Below are 21,154 nucleotides of genomic sequence, written 5' to 3'. Positions count from 1 at the left end.
CAGACAGTTATTAGATCATTCAGTCTCACCTGCTATATAGGAAAACCAGGAGAAGCCCATTCTTCTGTATGTAGCTTTCTGCTGTGGTTAATCACTCTCATCTGAGCCTAATTTCTCATTGAAAACTGCAGGGCTTTCACACTCGGCATTAGTTCTTCCTTTTTTCCCCCTACTAGATTAGAGTCATTTAATACTTGTTATTTCTCTCCCTGTGCAAGCAATTATAAACCATAATCAAGCTTTTCAAGTCACTCACTGTAAGATTATTATCTTCTGTCCTTTGAATTACTCTTCTGAAGAGCCCTTACGAAACACATCAAATTCTGTACACATGCATGTAAATATTATTCAGGAGTACTTGCAGTGACCTTTCAAAAGAGTATTGATTGTGGCATTTACAAAAGTTATCTGCTTATACCTTTGAAGGATATCACAAAAAAATAATGAAGTTATTTCTACTGTGCGGGGGATTCCAATGCCAGACTAGCTGGAAACAGGTTAAAATGTTAGTTATCATAGACCGTACCTGTGACCTGTGTTTCTGTTACCCCTCGGAACTAAGATGCATCACTTCAACTTCCTAATACCAGATATACCTAATTCAAGAGTGAACTCCAGGGAATAATTGCAATAAGTCTATGACAAAGGTGAAGTAGTTTATGCCAAAAGAGGACATTTTGAAGATTAGCAGCTATTGAATGACTTCCCAGTCTAACTCAGGGAATATGGGAGCTTTCCTCTTCCATTCCCAAATTTTAAATCCAAACTGGCCTTTGGTACTTAGATTGCTTTTAATGTAGAATCACAGAATGGTTTGGGTTGGAAAGGACCTTGAGATCATCCAGTTCCTCAGGGACACATCACCCTATCTCAGCACCACGCAGCCACTTGCTCAAGCCCTGCTTCCCCCCGCAGGCAGGATGGGGAGGAGATCAAAAGCATGTAAAGCCCATGGGTTGAGATAAGAACAGTTTACGAACTAAGTAATATACTACAAATACAGTAATAGGGGAATAACAAGAACAGAGATATAAAACTTAAAGGGGAAAGGGAAAAAACCCCAAACAATAAACACAAGTGATGCAAAATACAATTGCTCACCACCCGCTAACCAATACCTAGCCTGACCTGAGCAGCGATCTGGGCCTTCCAGGTGACTCCCTCCACTTTCTACACTGGGTATGATGTGCTGTGGTATGTAATACCCCTTTGGCTGACTTCGGTCAGGGGTCCTGTCTCTGCTCCCTCCAGGTTCTTGAGCCCTTCCTCACTGGCAGAGCATGAGACTGAAAAGTCTTTGATAAGGGTTGGTGCCACTGAGAACAACCAAAACACCCCTGTGTTACCAGCATTGTTCACAGACTAAAGCCAAAACACAGCACTGCACCAGCTACTAGGAAGAGAAATAAATCTCTTCTGACTGGAACAAGGACGCTTCCCCATCACTCATCCTGTTTCTTGTTGTGTAATGTTTTTCAATTTTCATTTCCGCCAATCTGTAACAAGTGTAATAATAAAGTAAATGCAAGTCATGATCACTGCCATAGAACACACAGCAAAACTTTACTGCAGTTCTTAGGCATTTATCCCACTGTTCCTTGGAGAGGCAGAACTGCCCGAGGATCATCTCTACTTTCTTGATTTATACTTCTTTCATACTGTCGGTGTTAGAGGGACTCTATTTCTGATGTAACAGTAATGCAGTCTTCAAGTGAATGATCAAAAAACCACACACACTTTTCTTATTAATATGCTGTATGTGCAAATCATCACTGGAATATTTTAAATATCTAAGGGAATTTTGTATTCAAACCATTTCAAGTTAGAGCCTCAAGTGCTCAACTGAAACTTACACTAAACAGAATAAGGTTAATTTCCACATGTGGATAATTCTGATTAATCAGATGAGTTCCAATTTGCATGTAGGCAGCATTCACCGTAGCTTATAGTCAGGCTTCTCATTTGCTCTCAAGCCTGTAATTAACTATCCTGAAAGGTCTGCTGAATTTATAAAGCAGTATTTGTTGTGATACGAACATTGCAAAATGATTTAGTAAAAGCTCAAAGTCCATTAATGTATGTTTAGCAGTGTAATTCTGTAACAATCTTGCTGGCTGAAGCATCTTCATCCATGGAGTACTGAGCTGGTATTTGCATTATCAGAAGAATGATCTTAGAGACAAAAGCATTCTCGTTGCTTAATATATCATTGAGTAGCGGAATCTGTAAGAGTCCACGTTTTCTCTCAGTGAGAAACCTACAGTAACCAGCTACCTCCATGTTAAGAAACCCCAGCTTTTAATAGAAGATTGAAGAAATAAGGCACTTTATCAAATTGTTTTCATTTTCATGAGATGTTTAAGGGCATGAGGATCTTCCACAAACAGCAGTAGCAGAAGTCCCATTCACTCTTTTGCCATAGACGACAATGCAGTATTGAGTTCATAGGTTGCTGCTGGAGTCAGCACTGGAGCAGTGCACAACAAGGAGAAAAAACCCAACCAAAACGGCCAGTGGAGGTCAGTAAACACCAACACCTTCCCTTTATCTTCACAAGGGTCAGCATCTCACTTCAAGTGAAAACCTGAAGTTTCAGTAAGAACATAACTTCAGCTATTTTACACCACATGGTTCCAGGCACAAAGAGCTGGTGAAGTGTTTAGCTCTGCAAAAAACAGAAACTCAGCTCCAAGGCCTCATTTACATTTGATTCCTCTCAGGGTAATAGGAGCAGAGCCTTGTTTAGTCAGGAGCTGCAGCTCAGTAGCTGTCTCTCTTGAAAGAGCATGAGTTATTTTTGATCCCTGGGTATAAAGATTCCTGTTAAATTTTGTCATAAACCTTTATTAAACCTAAATAATTTTAATTCCATAATTTTCAAGTACATCTTTGACTGAAAAGAGGAAGTTTCCATTAAGCCCATTCCCTAATTTGCTCCTTTCAGGAATGTGGACATTTAATCCTTTAATGCTTTCCCAGTGAGGAACCCCCAAAAGAAAACACAGCAAAGCAGCCTTATTTCTGCCCTTGGCTACAATTTCTAACTGTTTTTAAAAGCCAAGTTTGCCACAGATGTTCTCCCGACTTACAGTGGTAGAGGAAGCCTGAAGACAAGGGTCAATGTACTGCAAAACTCATTGAGGATCTGAGGCTGCACATTTATCATTTTAGCGATATGTGCCTTAACACTAAATACCTTCAGTAATTTCCATTACCAAAGGGGTTTTTCTCCCCATTAAACAAATGTAGTTAACTTGGGCAAAAACTGCTGAGCTTGTGAAAACAGTTCTTAGCCCCTTCAGCCAATTAGTCTTTATGATAAAGATACTGATTCTTAGTGTGCATTTACTCAGCCACAACAATACTGAGATTCTGGAAGTTGGCAACCTAGGAATCCTACTACAAGTTGGGCCTTCTACAACAATTGGGAGCCTGCTGGAAAAATCCATCTATAATATTAAAATAGATTAAAAAGACTGCAAAGTTGTGTGGAGAAATCAAAGCAGAACCACTCAAGAGCAGATTTGATCCCATCACCAATCATTTTATATATATATATATATATGCGTGTGTGTATGTGTATTTTAAAGTTTAACACTGTATTTTGACCTTTAATCTTCAGTTCTGTTGCCCAGAAGAACAAAGTTCCAATTTGAAATGTATCCTTTGCAACATCATTTAGAAAGATATGTGACCTCAAGTTATTTCATACATTTCCCAGAGACATAATAATCCTCCTACTTATCAGTTAGTTTAACTGTAGCCCATCCTGGACACCTGCGGTTCCCAGATACTCCTTATCCCTGTGTCCTCTTCTTCTAGATTCTTTTTCTTGAAACTATGTCAACTATAATGATTTATCTTGTGAGAATTCTCAGTATGTTCTCTAGCTGTACTCTTGTTCTTTTTTCTCCATGTATCATGCACCTCAGGAATTTTCCATTGCTACTGTTACAAAGCCATCAAACTCGACATTACTTAAAACTAAATCTAAAGGTTTCTATATTCCATTTTGTGATTTTGTGCCACCCTTGTCTCAATATAAGGAAGAAGTTTTTACTGTGAGGGTGGTGAGGCACTGGAATGGGTTGCCCAAGGAAGTTGTGAATGCTCCATCCCTGGCAAGTGGTCAAGGCCAGGGTGGACAGAGCCTAGGGTGACATGGTTTAGTGTGTGGTGCACCTGCCTATGGCAGGAGAGTTGGAACTCTATGATCTTAAGGTTTGAAAAACCCTAACTGTTCTATGATTCTATGATTATGTACCTAAATGTGGAGACATCCACATAGCAGGATAAGCAGTAAAGACTGTGAGGTAGCTTGGAAAAATTCATATGAAGCAGCAGGCTCATGTCCTTGCTCAAAACCTGTACTTAAGGCAATGTCATATAGAACTGGTATCACACAACAGAGCATCAGAGCTACACCTGCAGTGTACGCTGAAGTCATCAATGACAGCACAGGCAGGATGCACATATATATACACACACACACAGTCTCTTGAAGTGAATGACCAAGTTATTCCAGTTGGACCCAGGCTTCACTCAACAGTCACAAGAAATAAAAATCTCAACCTAGTGGCAATAAACCCCAGCAGAAATTAAATCCTGGCTTCAAAGCATAGGAACAGTCAATCCTCAAAAGCTTTTAGTGAAATAAGCAAAGCACTTGCCAGAGAAACATGTGGATAATCTGCAGTCAATCCGCTTTGACTGGACCTTAACACATCCTGTGTTAGGCCACACAGTAACCAGCCAAGATCTCAGGAAAGCCACGAGATTTGCTGGATATTTCAAATGTGACTTATGAAATATAAATCATACCAGCAAAATACTTAAGTATTGACAGTAAGAAGCTCTGTTGTTCATGACTCCAGAGTGGAAGCCTTGATACTTCACTCCTTAAATAGTTCATAGAACTCCTCAAATGAGATTGTGTTGGTAATCCTGGTGTCCAGTCCAAATTACAGTAAGTGAAATTGCATTCTGCTTATCTCAATTCCCCCCACAGTATCCAGATACAGTTTTATACTTGGCTAGCACCTAAAGTGTTAGGTGCAGTTCCACACCAGAGGTTCCTGCCTGTCAGCCTAATTATTATACGTGTCTTGTGCTTGTTCAAAGGTTTTGGATTTTGCTTTTACTTATTTTAATAATTACTAGGGAAAACATTGCAGAAATGCAGTTGAACACAGAGAGACCATGGCAGGGAAAAATCTTCCCAAATTGAGACTGACTTATAAAATGACCTTAAATATCTGAAGGTTAAAAATACAGGCTTTTTTACTATTAGAAGTGATTCCTTACTCATGACACTCTGAACAGCACCAGGGTTAACAGAAATCTGCAATAGTCAGTGCACGGTATTAGAAGTTAGGAACACATGTCAAAGAGAAGGTGTAAAGCTATTCAGTGTGAAGCTATTCAGTGATATTGCTTATTTTCAAGGCAAAATAAACAAAAACCAAACGAGGCTTTTCTTGGGATGAATTTGAGATTCAGTGAATAAAAACCTCATCTCATGGAAACATCCCTGAGAAATCATTCACTTGTACTTTGCAAGCAGTATTTAGGAAAAAGAACACAAGAAATTAGATTATCAGAATTTTATTTCTGTTACAAATTATCACAATAACAGTTAATATAAAACAGAGCACTGAGGAAATGTGACTTAGATACAAGATCGGTCAGGGTGTAAAAGCCTTGTCCAAGATTACTACTCGAAAACCTGTGGCTGTGTATTAAAGAAAACATTTCTATGCATCAAACACCAAGTGAAAGAGAATAAGCAGCAGAGTATAATTGACAGGGATTAAAACACCTTCATGTTATGCAAGTTTCTGAAGGAAATGGAAGTTAGGAGTATCATTTCTACCCAAGAGGCTTGTTGTAAGTAGACCTTTTCACAACTAGCTATTAAGAAAAGCTTCAGCGCAAGATACCAATCTTCATTTTAACCTATCCGTGTTGTTTATACATTAGACAAGCTACTTCCCAAACCATTTCGATTCCAGTCATGAGACTTCACACGCTCTCTTACCCTTGCTGTGTAAGGCTAAAGAAGTCACTGGAGGAACATGAGGCTGCATTATTGCTTTGTAACAGGAACATGGATGAAAAGTCTTTATTGAGCTCTGAATCAAACACTGCTGCATCACTCAACAATCGGGATTTTAAATATACAATTCTTCTAAAAGTGTACACTGTTACACACTTTAAGGCTTTATACAAGAAATACAGGATTTTCATACTCCATAGCCCATCTCAGTGTTGTCTGGGCACACAGGTAAGTTCAATGCTCTAAGCAGTCCATAATTGTCATGGCAGAAGTTCCTGAAAAAAGAGGAAAACAATTTATTTGTATAAATCCCAAGAATAGCACCTATGGATACTCTTAAGATTGCCAGATTCTAAGCATTAGGACCAGGCAATTACATATGCAATAAATGTATGTAGATTTATGGAAAACATTGCAGAAGCTACCACTGAAATTCAGTGCAAATGTGACAAAGTGGTTCAATAAAGGCAAATTAATGACATGGTTAATTATAATCATTAACATTACTTGTTTGACCAGTTACATACAGGAATTGACCAGTGTAAGAATACAAAACCCCAGTGAAATGGCAAAAAGCTTCAAGGTTAATTTGTCACAAAAGAAAGGCTGCCTTCTACACTGATGCATTTTAAGTCTAGAGACCTTATTTTTCTTTCTGTTCAACATCTGATGGATTTCATTTCAGAGAACAAAACTCCCCCAAAACCCCAGAAATGCAATAGCAAAACACTAGTGCATGTTATTACAGGTACTGCAAAGAGAAGTTCTGTACTGCAAATACATAGTTTCTAACTATCTAACACCAGTAGCTTGAACTGATGTAGTTTATTGTACACACACATATAGAACATGAGAATTGATACAACTGTTATTTTTATAGGTCATAAAAACTCATTTTCTTAGGAGAAACAGAATGTGGAATGCTGGAAGAAACAATACTTATAGAATCAGAGAGTCACTTGGGTTGGAGAGATCTTAAAGCTCATCCAGTTCCAGCCCCCTGCCAAGGGCAGGAACACCTGCTGGAGCAGGTTGTTCCAAGCCCTGTCCAGCCTGGCCTTGAACACTGCCAGGGATGGGGCACCTAACAGGTTTAAAATTAATACCACTGTTACGCTCAATACATGGAGACTTTTAGATATATCAAATTTATATCTTGCAACTCATTAAAAGAACAAATTTGGACTCAAACTTTCACACCAAGATCACAGAATCACAGAATAGTTAGGGTTGGAAAGGACCTTAAGATCATCAAGTTCCAGCCCCCCTGCCATGGGCAGGGACACCTCACACTAAACCATATAACCCAAGGCCTCGTCCAGCCTGGCCTTGAACACTGCCAGGGATGGAGCATTCGCAACCTCCCTGGGCAACCTATTCCAGTGCCACAGCTACTTAATGGGAGCATCACATGCATAAAGGGATGCACATCTGGCATACAACCAAAACAACCAACCATAGGTTGAGAGTGCTGTTGGGAAGGCGATTTTCATTTACACATGTGACCTGCAACATCCAGTCTCACAGACCCTGTAACACAATGGTGCACTCAAACAGCCTCTGCATGGCCTGACAGCACATGCTTTTCCCTCACCCCAGAAAGGGAACCTGAAGTAATTTGAGGGTTTATAGGACTTCAGGGCAGAGTACCAGAGAAGTGGCACAAATGCATTACGGTATAACCATCCTCCATGTAGTAGACACTAACATGGCATATAAAAGCCCTGGAGTTGGATAAATACTGCAGAACATTGAATTTACACCTGATTCACTTATTTGCCTACTAGTCATCCTTGCTACTAGGTATTTTAGTTTCAACCCATCAAGTCTCATTGTATATGGTTAATATTAAACCTCATATTTGCAAATAAAAACTTGTCATGTCTGAATGTAACTGATCATATGTGATTTAAGATGGGAGGTATTTATATACTCAGTTTTGCCACAGCAGTACCAGCAGCTGGTATTGAATTTTTGCCATTTGAGCCCAAGAGGGCAGAAATCTCCGAGTTCTCCTAACCTCAAAAGGGGCCTATGCTAAAGCAAATTGTTATAAACCCATTTTGGATGGACATAAAGCTCCTTTAGTCTGAAACAGCAGTCGCTTAAACTTACTGTGGCATACAGAGGCAGTGCAATGTATGCAGTATTTCAAAGTAGAGAACATTTAAGTGATGTCAACTAAAGGCACTGAGATCATGAGGTTAGCAAGAAAAACTACCATTCCAAGTAGGAAATAAAGAAAGAAACCTGTTCTATTTAAAAAACACAATCTGAGCATAAATACAATCTTTCTTTATATACTGAATCCGCTGGAAAATGTGGAGCTAGCTATTTCTTCAGCTAATGTTTCTCAATGGACTTTTCTCCTTCATCTGTGCCAAAAAATCAGTCTGCTCCTTGTGCAGAAATGCTTGACTTAGAAACTAATTCTACAAAATGCTTTCTTCAGCTTTGGGAAATCCTATTAGAAGTATTTGCTGATCAGATTTGAGTTTCAAATTCCCATCTGAACACTACCAGCATAAAAATCACACCCATTTTCATTCATCTTCCTCTGTCCAATGAAATATTTGGTTGACATGTTGTCAAAGCTATGCATACCTCTTAATAAACAGCCAGAGGACTTTGTCCACACACTGGGACAGTTTAATGTCCCATTTAGTGATAGCTTTTCACATCAGAACTGAACAGAGCCAATGATTTCTGCTGACCTACAACTTAGTACCTGCAGTGACTACATAAATTAAAGGCTTGTGTATAAAGACTTAAGGACCTGATCAAATGCTCTATTACTCATGTGATAATTTCACAGATAAGTGAGAATACCTACCAAAGCATCAGAAGATTCAGGTTTTTGTTCTTTTGGTTGTCCAAGGAGGTGGGTTTCCTGACAAGAAAAGAAAAAAAAAGATGTTTTTACTACATTTAAAGGGCTTTCAACTAAAGAAAACAATGTAAATCAAATTATAATTAATAGAAACTTAATAAACAAAAAGCTTTAGATAACATCTGTAATGTTTAAGTTACTAGAATTTATGGGAAAAGAATATATTACAAGCTATTGGTTATGAGGTTTTACAGTTGTTTAATAGGGAATAGTTTGACCAAATTTAACTAGCTAAGCTAAGGCTTTTTAGACTACTGATACAAATTAAACCTTTTAAAAGGAGAATTTAGGGGTCCTCAAAGTCTTTCCTACATTCTAAAAGGAAACTTGCTAAGTTGCAACCTCCCTGCTTTTATTGCTTATATTAAAGATAAATTAAGTGAGATTAAAATCTGATTTGATTTATTTACCTTTGCAAATGAAGACCGTTTTAAGGGTTACACATCCTCTGCCTCTGACGAAAGCGACCTCAATTAGTCAAGTCAGAAAGTCTTTAAAAGCTTTGTGTTTATTGCTTCCAGCACGGAACGAGGTGGTCATTAAGGTACCAAAATGCTCTTAAAAATTCCAATGTTGCACTAGTGAGAAAATGCTCAACAAGATGAAAAACTAATCACAGCTTTCCAGAAAATTCAGCTATTTTAAACCATTTTTAACAAAAAAAAATAAAATAAAGATTTTGATTTAATGTGGCACTCAAGCAGATCCATACCATTTGGATACTTTAACCAGCATTTAATCTACTGTAAGTATATATAGATAACATTTAGGTTTATACCATTGTTTTAAAGAAGTGGTGCAATGTTTAAGATGAGCCTTTTATGATGATTGCTGTGTTAAACATTTTTCCCTGTTTACTACTATTTATGGAGTTTTATTATCAGATAAAGCATAAAATTAATCTCACACACACTGATTTTCTTTCAAAAGTTTATTTAGTATCAAGCAAGGGCAAAACTTTGCTTAACACTACAGAACATTTCAAGACTTGAGTTACAAAATACCACATTATTTGCATTTGGAATTGGCTTCCCTTTTTACGCATGTTTGCAAATAGAGAATCTAGCAAATGGCTGAAAAGAAAAGCTAAAAACTAAACTGCTGAAAACCTTTAAAATAAAAGGTTACGCTTCTGTTAAAAGAATGGACTAACAGATTTAGTAAACCTATCTTTCTGTTTAACACTAGTTAATCAAAGGTTATTTTTTTGATCACCTATTTTGTCTCAAATACAGTTTGGAAATAACAAAGTTCCTCGGTTTACATTTCTTTCTGTTCAGGTTGTTCTTTCAAAAAAAGATTTTAAGGTTCAGTCCATCCATTCAGGCTTTTTTTATGCACTTTGAGTTAATAAAAAGGGATTGTTCATAGAAAAAATTACTTTGAACAGTATACAGGACTGGTGGAGATTGGATATTTCACAACATCAGACAGTACAATCAGTATCTGGCATATGGCTGGTCTCTGTAGACTCCTTTTGTTGTCCTTGCAGGAGGTGCCTTGTGTCGCGAGTTGGTCCATTCTTCTTGACCTACAAGAAGGGAAACAATAGTTAGACACCTTCCAGTGTTCTCAGATGATGTATTTATTTTGTCCTCATTGAATTGTGAATTAAGGAGTGATATTTACAAAGTCTAACAATCGACCCAAAAAATCTGCGTACAACACATAAGCTATCCCACGATGCACACAACAGCAGGGAGTGCGACAGCCTAATAGCAAAAACATACAGGGCTCTGGCATTCAGGTGGACCTGCTTGTTGCAGAAACACAGGAATGTCAGCTACAGTAGCAGACCTACAAATAATTATGCTGGGATTAAATGAATGGAGGATGTAAATTACGCATAAGCAAATAAGCTACACCAAGTTCCTTGGCATCAGTACCAATTTAGGCTTAATTCAGATATGCAATCCAATAGAGAAAAGCCTCCAGTATCACCACAAACACCTGTAGCTTCCAGTAATCTAGGGGTAATATCCAGCCTCACTGTAAGCATACACTTCCTCTAAAATGCAAGACATACAAAGGCAGATTATAAAAGTACTGAGAGCAAGGAAAATTGCTTCTTTGAACTGACAATGAAAGAAGTTTCTAAATAAACTGTATATAACACTTCATAATCCTATCACATTTCAGTGGTAATAAATATTAACAGAAAGTAGCAAAGTGTCTTAATTTAGGGTCATACTGTGCCAGGTATTTATAGCAAGAGGGAAAACACAGGCCATATGAAAAGCATAATGAAACAGCACTTGGGTATACTTCAAGTAAACACCAGAGTACTAAATCATCCCTGAAAGGCAAAACCCAAACCACACACACAATAAAACCCCAAAATAACAACAGGAAAACCTCAATGAAAATAAAAGCCACCCACAAACACCACCCCTCCCCAGATAAAAAGCAAATACACCTGAAAACAGTTTTATGTATTTCCTTATCTACTTTGGGAAGATTGCCCTGCCCTAAGCAGAGAGGTGTCCAAGTGAACCTAATGCAATCTGGAAGCTAAGTCTGGAATCCAAACATACTGTAATCTAACACACAGGCATCACTTTGTCTTTCTAGCCCATTAGAATAAAGAAAGTTAACATTCAAAGAGCCCTGCACTTTGAAATGTAGCTTGCTCAGATAGTAATTAGCTGAAATTTGGTGACAAGAACCTTGTAAGTCAAGGGTCCAATTTCACAATTTCTTCATAGAAATCTCATCCTACCTACTTTAGTTTTTAAACTGTAGGTGTTTGCCTGCAGAGTCCAAGTTATATATCATAGCTTTGTGGCCAGAACATTTGCCTGAGAGGTGAAAATTCAAGCTTTGTATAAAACTGGAAGAATTAAGCTTGTGCCTCAGGCAAGCTGTATAGGAATCCAATAACAGCAACATACTTGAGAAGCAAACTCTTGCGCTGCTTCATCACACAGAAAGCAAGGCTTGTATTAAGCAAGGAGAACAATAGCCTAACAATAAAGAATGGGGGTAAGAATTAAAGATATCCCAGCTTTTAAGCACCACTGCAAGGAACTGTTTAAGAGTAAAGCTGGTTACAGTTTAAGGGGAATACTTGCTCCTTTTCAAGCAATTGGTCCTATCTCTGTTGGATAAAGTCACCTTTTTATCAGCTTTCATTTTGGTGCCATTCAGGGATCCAAATCCTAAAAATGCTGATATTCATCTCTCTGGACTGGCAAGTGAGCTTCTCAGGAGGAAAAGTTGAGGTACTTCCTGGGAATCTGTGTTTCCTCTTGGCCAACACTAGGCAGCTATCTGCTCACTATGCAGCCTCATGAATTTCTAGCTCAAGGCACCTAATGTTTACATACTGTAAGGATGGTTGTTAGTATCTAACTCTGCATTTAAGGATGCACTTGAAGGTCAGCTATTTAAATAAAGTGGATAACTATTTGTATTTGCAAGAAGTTCCAGGGCTGTAACCCATAATCATTCTTCAAGGTATTCCTCTCAATTTGAGTAAATACATCACTTAATATTCTGAGTGGCTGTGCTTTGATAAATACAAAACCAACTTTAAATGCAAAAGCAATGAAAAAAATCCATATTTTCAACCTTAAATACCACAGCCCACATAGGCTGATGGGGAAACTATCTACATTAATCAATTTCATATATTTCCTCCCCATCAAATTTACATTCATAAAATAGTCTTACAAGTCTTAGGCTTATAATGGAAAATAGTTTAATGCTGAAATAAAGATTTAAGATATATATGCATAAATCAACACCAGTTGAAAGTGCTGGGGGATAGAGGAATTTCAAGTGACCTCTTTTGATGAACAGACTTTCCCTTTAAGCAAAATAATTAAATAGACAACATTGAGTAAACTTCTGTATGAGTTGCATTTATCACAACTTAGTTGAGGTCATTTTAGTTCCCAGCAGGAAGCATTTTAAATGGAGGTCAAGAAATACACCATGGAATACTAAGTAGAGCTCTAAAATCACTGAGGCATCCATAACCCAGAATCACAACTCCTTCACACTAGTTACTAACAGTCCTCCAATGTTTGAGATTTGAGAGATCTAGATTAGATTTCTCTGATGTCTAGCCAGAGACTTAACATCTATCCCTTAAGCAAAGGTGCCTTTCAACATGCTTTATGCTCCTAATCCATAACAGATTTCATTTAATTAAGCTGTCACTACCACATTTCTAGCTTAAAAAATGTGATATTTAGCACTAGCATATGTTTTTTACTTCGTTACACATTGTTTTGTCTCCATAAGTAACCCACTGCCCTCATGTCTACCTAAAGGCTACCTAAAGTGCCTCCATAACCTTTACATAATGACTCCCTGCTCGATTTCCCAGCACTGATGCATGAAAGTTAACTAATACAAAAAGACCGTACAAGCCTAAAATGCACTCAATTAGGCCCTGACTCAACTGAGAACTTCAGCATGTCCTTACCTTGTACTAGGTTTCTTACAATTAGCAAGTGTGGCCAGTTGTGCCACACTAACAGCATTTGCTTTCGGCTGCAAACAGCTCCTGAAAAAAAGGTCCTATGCCCAATGTTTTTCCTCTAAATCTCACTGAACATTACAGGAAAAGGATACTTGATTTAGATTCTTATCTTCTATTTCCTTGATTTTAGTTTCACACAACTATGTTCTCTCAGAGAACACAGACATACCCTTCAGTATTTTTCTCAATGACCACACAAAGATCAATGTGGCAATGCAGGGATCCCTGAACAGCTGCTACCCAGTGCAGAGCTGAAACCTGCCTTATAGGAGATCTTCTTTGATTGTATCTTTCCAAGAGTGTACTACTGTAGTTATTCAGCTTACAAAGCTACTCACCATAAGATTCGTATGTTTCTTCACTCAGTCCATGGCCATAGTCATAGTAATCTCCTCCACTGTATGAGGAGGGAAACAGAACAAGAAAAGCAGTTATGTTTTAAGCAGTGCTTATCATTACACATTCTACCTTTGAAAAGAAGAAAGCTTAAAGGATTATAGATATGCCCTAAGACAAGACAGGTAAGCACATGTGACAATGAGAATGTAGGTGCTGTTTGGTCATTAATTAGAAGAGAAACTGCATTTACTTTCATTAGGATATTTCTCCATCACTGAGCCCCTGATCTACAGTGTAAATGTGGATGTGGGAATTTTATGTTTAAAATCATATAGTTGTGAAGGTTGAAGATCTTACAATTGCCAGCAAAGGAAGAGTAGGAGGTGTAGGTGCCAAATCAATTCATTTGTCAAACTTCTTTTCATTACCTACTGTTGCCTTTGCATCTTTGAATTCACTGATAGAAATGCAATAAAGGACATAGCAACTATATAAATCTCTGATCAGCAAGTTACTTAAGTGTCTTCAAGACAAATGTACCTCTATGCAAATGCTATCATTTTAACAGGCAGGTAAGTAACAATAGGAACTGAGTTAAAAGCAGGAATTTGGGATTGTAAGGATTCAAAAGTATGAATATCTTTAACCATAGCCGAAGTCTTTAGTTTCATGAGAGCATTTATATGTGTATTAAGACCACTGAATAGAAACTAAAGAACAAGTTCTGTTACATACTGCCTTCCCATTATGCTTTCATATTTCATGCAAGTATAGCTATGCACAGTGTTGGTTTTTTTTTTTTCACAGTTGACAGAAGTCTGCTAGACATGTTTGTAGGACATCAAAAGCGAGTCTAATCATTTCTTTCCTCTTCTTTCTAACCACAGCCAGACCCAAGGCTGATAAAATTTGGAAGATACTCTAAACTGATGCTATAAAGTCATTACCTTGTGAGTGAGAAGGAAATAGCTAATATATGATCATTTGCAGCTAATTTCTAATATTGACAAAATGTTTCTAGCATTAGCTTGATTGGTAGCAAATTAAAAACCTGAGGGAGAGCACAATTTACAGCCTGAACAGGAATTAGCAATTGTTTGTTGCACTTGGGTTGTTGGTGTTTTAGTTTCTTTTATTTTAACTACAAGGTTTTAAATCCCACAATATAATCAAGGCCAGAATCATAGGATGGTTTGGGTTGGAAAAGTCCTTAAGATCATCCAGTTCCAACCCCCCTGCCACGGGCAGGGACACCTCACACTAGACCATGTCACCCAAGACTCCAACCTGGCCTTGAACACTGCCAGGGATGGGGCATTTACCATATTTCTTGTGTACATCTAATCTGTGTGCAAATGTATATCTGAAAAGTGTGGCTGAGTATTCATTATTGCTACTATAAGGCTTCCTAAACAAAAACTTAAGCAAAATGCCCTATGAAGTGCATATAAAAGGTATCTGTATAAGCCTTTATGTTATCTGTGATTTCTCAGTCCTGTGCTGAGGACCCCAGAATAACAAGATCGAAGTTTGAAGCCTAGGAAATAACAGTTTTGCCCTGCAGCAGCTTTATTCTGACCACCAACTTAAAACCAACATTCACTATCCTTCCACACAGCACTTGATTATTTAGGGCTGTCATCAAGTTTAGAAGCTTACAGCAGCTGAGCCCTATCTCTGTATCTGTCATACTTGTCAAAATGACTTTTGTAGAGTTTCATTTCATAGAAAATAATTACTAAACAAAAAAAAGTCATTTTACAGCATATAAACTGCAAAACGAATAAATATTAGAAAGAAAAAACCTCTTATACTGGAAGCCTGTCATCTCATGACCCATCTCTGTTAACAAACCCTTCAGAATTAATAATCTGTCCAAAAAGCACATGTTACAATGGGAAGACAAGTTGCCTAGTGCAATTTAATACATTGACTGCTTTCATTTGTGCTCTATGAACAAAGCCAATGTTATCAGTCCAACTGTGTGTTAAATAAATGCAAAAGTTCAGATAAGACAGCTTAAAGACTATGACCCAAAGGAAAGAGTACATGCACACGGGTGTAAGGAGTTCTGGGTAAAAAAGAAACATTGAAGATTGCTTCATCTCTGACAGCCTGAATAGCTCATGGAGTTCATAACCAAGACCAAAGATAACTGTGCTTTTAGAGGAATTACAGGAAAATCTGATATTGTATAAGAAGTTACAGCTTACAAAACTTGTTTCCTCTCCAAAGCAATAGCCTGCTAAAAGGAAAGCCAGTCAAAGGAACCTGCAATACCAAGCCTCTTGCCAGATTGTACATTTGAACTCATTAACTGAGATAGTCAAGGTCAATTCTGTTGTGAGGAATTAAGTAGTTACATTATGTAATTCTTCCTCTGGACAGAAGGCATGATGTTAATGTACAAAAGAATCCTTGACATTTATAGGGGTTTTATATAGGTTCTCGGGCAGCTTAGCATTCTGACCATCTAGTCAAACTACCTCCCTTTAATGGATTAGACATCAATTTGATGAATGGACCACTCGGTGGATAAAGAGTGAAGTTTAACCATGCCAAGTGCAAGGCCCTACACCTGGGTTGAAGCAATCCCAGGCACAGCTACAGGCTGGGCAGCGAAGAGATTCAGAGCAGCACTGCAGAGAAGGACTTGGGGGTGCTGGTCGATGAGAAAATGAACATGAGCCAGCAGTGTGCACTTGCAGCCCAGAAAGCCAACTGTATCCTGGGCTGCATCAAAAGGAGTATGACCACCAGGACGAAGGAGGTGATCCTGCCCTTCTACTCTGCTCTTGTGAGACCTCACTTGGAGTATTGTGTGCAGTTCTGGTGTCCTCAACATAAAAAGGACATGGAACTGTTGGAACAAGTCCAGAGGAGGGCCATGAGGATGAGCAGGGGACTGGAGCACCTCCCATATGAAGATCGGCTGAGAAAGTTGGGGCTGTTCAGCCTGGGGAAGAGAAGGCTGTGTGGAGACCTCATAGCAGCCTTCCAGTATCTGAAGGGGGCCTACAGGGATGCTGGGGATGGACTCTTCATTAGGCACTGTAGAGATATGACAAGGGGTAACTAATTAAAACTTAAACAGTGGAAGTTTAGATTGGATATAAGGAGGAAATTCTTTCCTGTTAGGGTAGTGAGGCACTGGAATAGGTTGCCCAAGGAGGTTGTGAATGCTCCATCCCTGGCAGTGTTCAAGGCCAGGTTGGACGAGGCCTTGGGTGATATGGTTTAGAGTGAGATGTCCCTGCCAATAGCAGGGGAGTTGGAACTTGATGATCTTAAGGTCCTTTCCAACCCTAACTATTCTATGATTCTATGATTTATCCTGCAAGGAAAGCCCTATTCTCCCTATTCTTTTCATTTTGGCTCATAGGAAAAGACAAAACATTTTCTTTACCTCACGTGCCTCTCTCTTTTCAGAACAAGGGAAAAGCACTCCATGGATCCTGTCCTTTTTAACTCAGCAAGAGTAAACCTGGAGTCTGCTTTGAATTCCTGTGCTTTCTTATGTGAAATGTCTTGAGTCCATTTTCTTCAATTATCTTAATTTTTACTTCTGCAGTTACTTACTTTGTAGGTGGATAACTGTGTTATATGCTATAGTCAGGTAAGTTTTCAAGCATCTTCCTAACCATCAAGTAAACAGTACAAGTGCAGTCAACACTGTAGTACTGGCTGCAATTCACATCATTTGTACATAGAGCCCTTGCTTTTATCACCTTATATTTAACTTCTTTTGAATCCCCATTCCAGCACAGTGTCTTTGGGCTGACACAAGAGAAGACATAGATGGCAAAGTAAAACACACTTGGATTTTCCATGTCAATATAAAAACTTGGAACCACCCGATGATATGGAAGGATTAGCAAACAACAGTAAACTTAGGTCTAATTACCTAGGGCTGGCCATTAATCCTACAATGTTTAGAGGAAGTGCAAAGTAAGGCTTAAGTAGTTTAAAGTCAGGGGGAAGCACCCCTTCTATGCTCAGGAAACGGCCTGAGAAGAGCAGCCTCAGATTTTAACACTGCATCACTGATGAAGTAAAGCCTTAGAGGAGCTTTTTTTATCTAGTAACACAGAGGACTGGGAAGCTTCCTGCCATTTCTCTAGAACCACTGGGCTGTGGGAAGTGTCTTAAAATACTTCAATTTAGAAGTATTCAACATAAGCTTCAAAGGTCTTATGAAATGACCTGAATTTCTCACGCTTTCCTGCTAAGCTGATTGTTTCTGAAAATATCTTAACAAACCATAATAAAACCCCCATATCTTTATGAAAAAACAACCCCAATAGCAGTAACTGCTCTTGACACAATGGTTAAGTCTTAGGAACTCTCACCTTTTATACTTTATTGACTATTAGCTTGTTCTTTCCAGACAAGTTAGAATATTCTCTTTGGACAGATAACAATGGTAGAGTTTTGACCTAACACAAAAGTATCAGAATAGGTCACTGGGCTACTTCTGGGACAACTGTAGAACAACAATGTCAAAAAACAGTGCAAATGGTCAGTGGTATTTCCAAAGAAAGGATAAAGGTAGTCAAAACATAAGGTGATTAATAAATGCAATTGCCATAGCTCTTTAGGTCTGATACAGGCATCTTTTAGCATCAGTATTAGGCCACTGCTGTGTTTGAAACAGAAGTAGTATGGCAGGGAGCCTGACTGCAAAGGGGAGACTAAAAGGTCTCTGAAAGCTTTGAGTTTACTGGATAAGGCCAGACTTAAGCACTGACAAGCCTGGTTACTGGATTTAAGCACTGAGGGAACTGAAAGTTTATTCATCTTCAGGGATGAAAAACAGGCTTTGCAACCAGTTCAGCTTCTTGTGATGATTAGTAGGGAAACCCAGAAAACATCTGCTCTGTTTTGCACATGGGCATCACTTTGTGACTGATCCCTTTATACAGAAGCCAGAGCAGTTCCAGAAAGTGATGAAAACCCCCTTCCAAACACCAAGGTTTCCTTTTGTGCTATGAAGAGCTCCACAAGCATCACCTTCGTCTTTCTACACACTGGTCACATAGAACAGGAAAGCAGAAAGTACAGATGAGGATCTCTAGCAAGAGGTAGACCCTGACTGCTATGATCAGCTCTGAATAGAACCCTCCCCCAGGGACAAGCTTCTTTCTAGCAGGGCTTCATGCTCAGCTGCTTCTGGTATCACAAAGCATCTATCAGCAGTGTCCCAAATGTTATTGTCAAGACAACAATCACTGTAGTGAAGCTTCTTACAATACCATAATTGTCTTGAACACCAAGTTAAGTACATTCTTAATGCTTTTGTAGATCACTAGAATAGCTTATTCTATAACCCAGTATACAACAGGATAGCATAAAAAAAGGTTATCAAGAGGAGATCCACATCTTTCATCTTGCACACAGACTTTTATTTAATGCCCAGTTCTGCTACTTCCTAGCACGAGGTTTTGGTACATACTCTAATCCCTACATCTCAGCTTACATCTGTAAGAAGAATGATCTCAATGCACCTGACATATATGAAAGCTTTATAAAATAGAGAAAAAAATGATGAAATCTTCCTTAACTTACATCCCATTGTACTCATCCAGACAATAGTCGTAACAAATCCATTACCTATTAAAGATGGCTGGAGTGCCCCCTCAAGGATTCCCTTAGCCATCACTATTTGGAAATTACTTTTTATGGCATAAGCTGTAATAAAATTCATTTCTAAATAGTGAAATGCCCTCACAGGCATCTGCATTCTGGTGCTCCTTACCCAGCACAGAACTGAATCTACATATTTCTAGCAGAACTCTACACAGCTCCTTAGAGCTAACAGCTTTACCATCTGAAATGTCATTACTGCTGGCTAAACTCAATTCAGTCTTTTACCCCCACTCCACCCATGTCTCATCACTCAAAACAGGAAAGGTAAATGGCAAGTAGAGGTGACTGAAGCACAAAGCACAAATAAGGTTTCTCAGGAACAGCAGCACCAGGGACTACCTTGAAACTATGAATAGAATCATAGACACACAGCAACAATCCATTCCTAGAGATCAGAAATGCTAAATGTCAACATTTTTCCATAAAAGCAAAAGCAAAGAAAAGCATCAGCAGAAATTAAACAAAAAATAGAGCAAGCACCAGCAGAAAACCTAAAAATTTCAGGCTGTGTAAACATCAGCATTTTGGTTTGGTCTGTGAATTAGAAGTGAACCCCAGGCACCTTACATCACATTTGCCTCGTTTGCAAAGCAGCTGGGGAAGTGAACTACACTGCTATCAGGAAACTAAACTGGAAATGTTGAACTATCCGGGTGTGTACCAAATGTGTTCCAACTGCTAAACTGAGAACAGAGGTGTGAGGCAACATTAACATCAGAAAAAGACACATTTTCTCTCTTTTCTTTGCATGCATCAACTGTGCCACATGTTCTTCTCTCTAAGTAACTTACATTCTAACTTAGATTCATCACAGAATCATAGAATAGTTAGGGTTTGAAAGGGCCTTAAGATCGTCCAGTTCCAACCCCCTGCCATGGGCAGTCAGTCAAAGAAATTTTAGACAATCCACTGCAATACTGCAAAGAGTTGTGGGTATTGTTCCATTTAATTCTTGATTATCCCTTGAGTCCTGCCTAAGATGCTGTTAGAGATCAGCGATGTTCCTTGTCACAGACTGGAGTATACAACAACACTGCCTCTAATACCTCATCATCCACAAAAACTGCACAGATGGTAAATCACCATTCTGTCATTAGAAGCACTACTAAGGCATACATCAACCTTCTTGTCTTTCTAATTTATTGAAAGGACAGCATAACTTTCACCAGTTTCCTATAAATTTGATACCCTTACTCATCAGCTGAAATTGAGGGGCATTTAAGAGAAAAAATATTCCGTCGCAGTTTTTTTGATCATAACCAAAAAAAAAGTGCACCATCAAGAAATGTATTTGGTTAAAGAAAGATTATATTTGATTGTTTCCAGGGCTGTTTAATCAGAAGAATCTGTCAGATATTAAAAGCAATGCACTACCACATTGAGATCTTTCCTAAAGCACCTTACATCAGTGTGGTCCAAGCTTTGCCTCTGCAAGTGCAATAAGTCAGATTTCTCTTGTGTTGAGGACAAATTCAGTCCATTTTGACCTGTCTCTTGGCCTTATGTGGGCTCTACTACTCCTACCAGTGTGCTTCAAGTGCATTACATACAATTATCACTTGACAATTACACCATGATAAACCTCAAATTCTGGCTGTTACTAAACCATGCTTCTCACACCACCTGAACGATACCAAAACTGTGCTTAAAAGTACAATTTACAGCTCTTTCTATTAGAAAACAAGGAGGAGAAACAAGACCATTTTAAGACTTCCCTGCAGCCATTTCCCCTTCC

The 21,154-nt window shown here is 38.6% G+C and overlaps 1 protein-coding gene across 4 annotated transcripts in view; it reads right to left on the bottom strand.

Annotated features, from left to right (window-relative positions):
* Positions 1–5,588: 5,588 nt before the first annotated feature.
* KHDRBS3 (KH RNA binding domain containing, signal transduction associated 3) overlaps positions 5,589–21,154 on the bottom strand; it is an 89,451-nt gene continuing 73,885 nt past the window's right edge. For 3 of the 4 annotated variants that reach the window (XM_061374142.1, XM_061374144.1, XM_061374146.1), the window contains 4 exons: positions 13,773–13,831; positions 9,356–10,476; positions 8,889–8,945; positions 5,589–6,330 (listed from right to left, as the gene is read on the bottom strand). In XM_061374142.1, coding sequence (XP_061230126.1) covers positions 10,385–10,476; positions 13,773–13,831 — 151 coding nt within the window. In that variant the 3' untranslated portion in view covers positions 5,589–6,330; positions 8,889–8,945; positions 9,356–10,384. The remainder of the gene's footprint in view (positions 6,331–8,888; positions 8,946–9,355; positions 10,477–13,772; positions 13,832–21,154) is intronic. The other variant, XM_061374143.1, reaches the window with a different exon arrangement.

The sequence above is a fragment of the Neopsephotus bourkii genome, unplaced genomic scaffold (genome assembly GCF_033783945.1).
Source record: "Neopsephotus bourkii isolate Nb327-2 ecotype Australia unplaced genomic scaffold, CSIRO-AGI_Nbou_v1 NB_1637, whole genome shotgun sequence".
Classification (NCBI taxonomy): Eukaryota; Metazoa; Chordata; class Aves; order Psittaciformes; family Psittacidae; genus Neopsephotus; species Neopsephotus bourkii.
The sequence above is the reverse complement of the archived record's forward strand: the minus strand, read 5'-3'. Positions and strand labels throughout refer to the sequence as shown.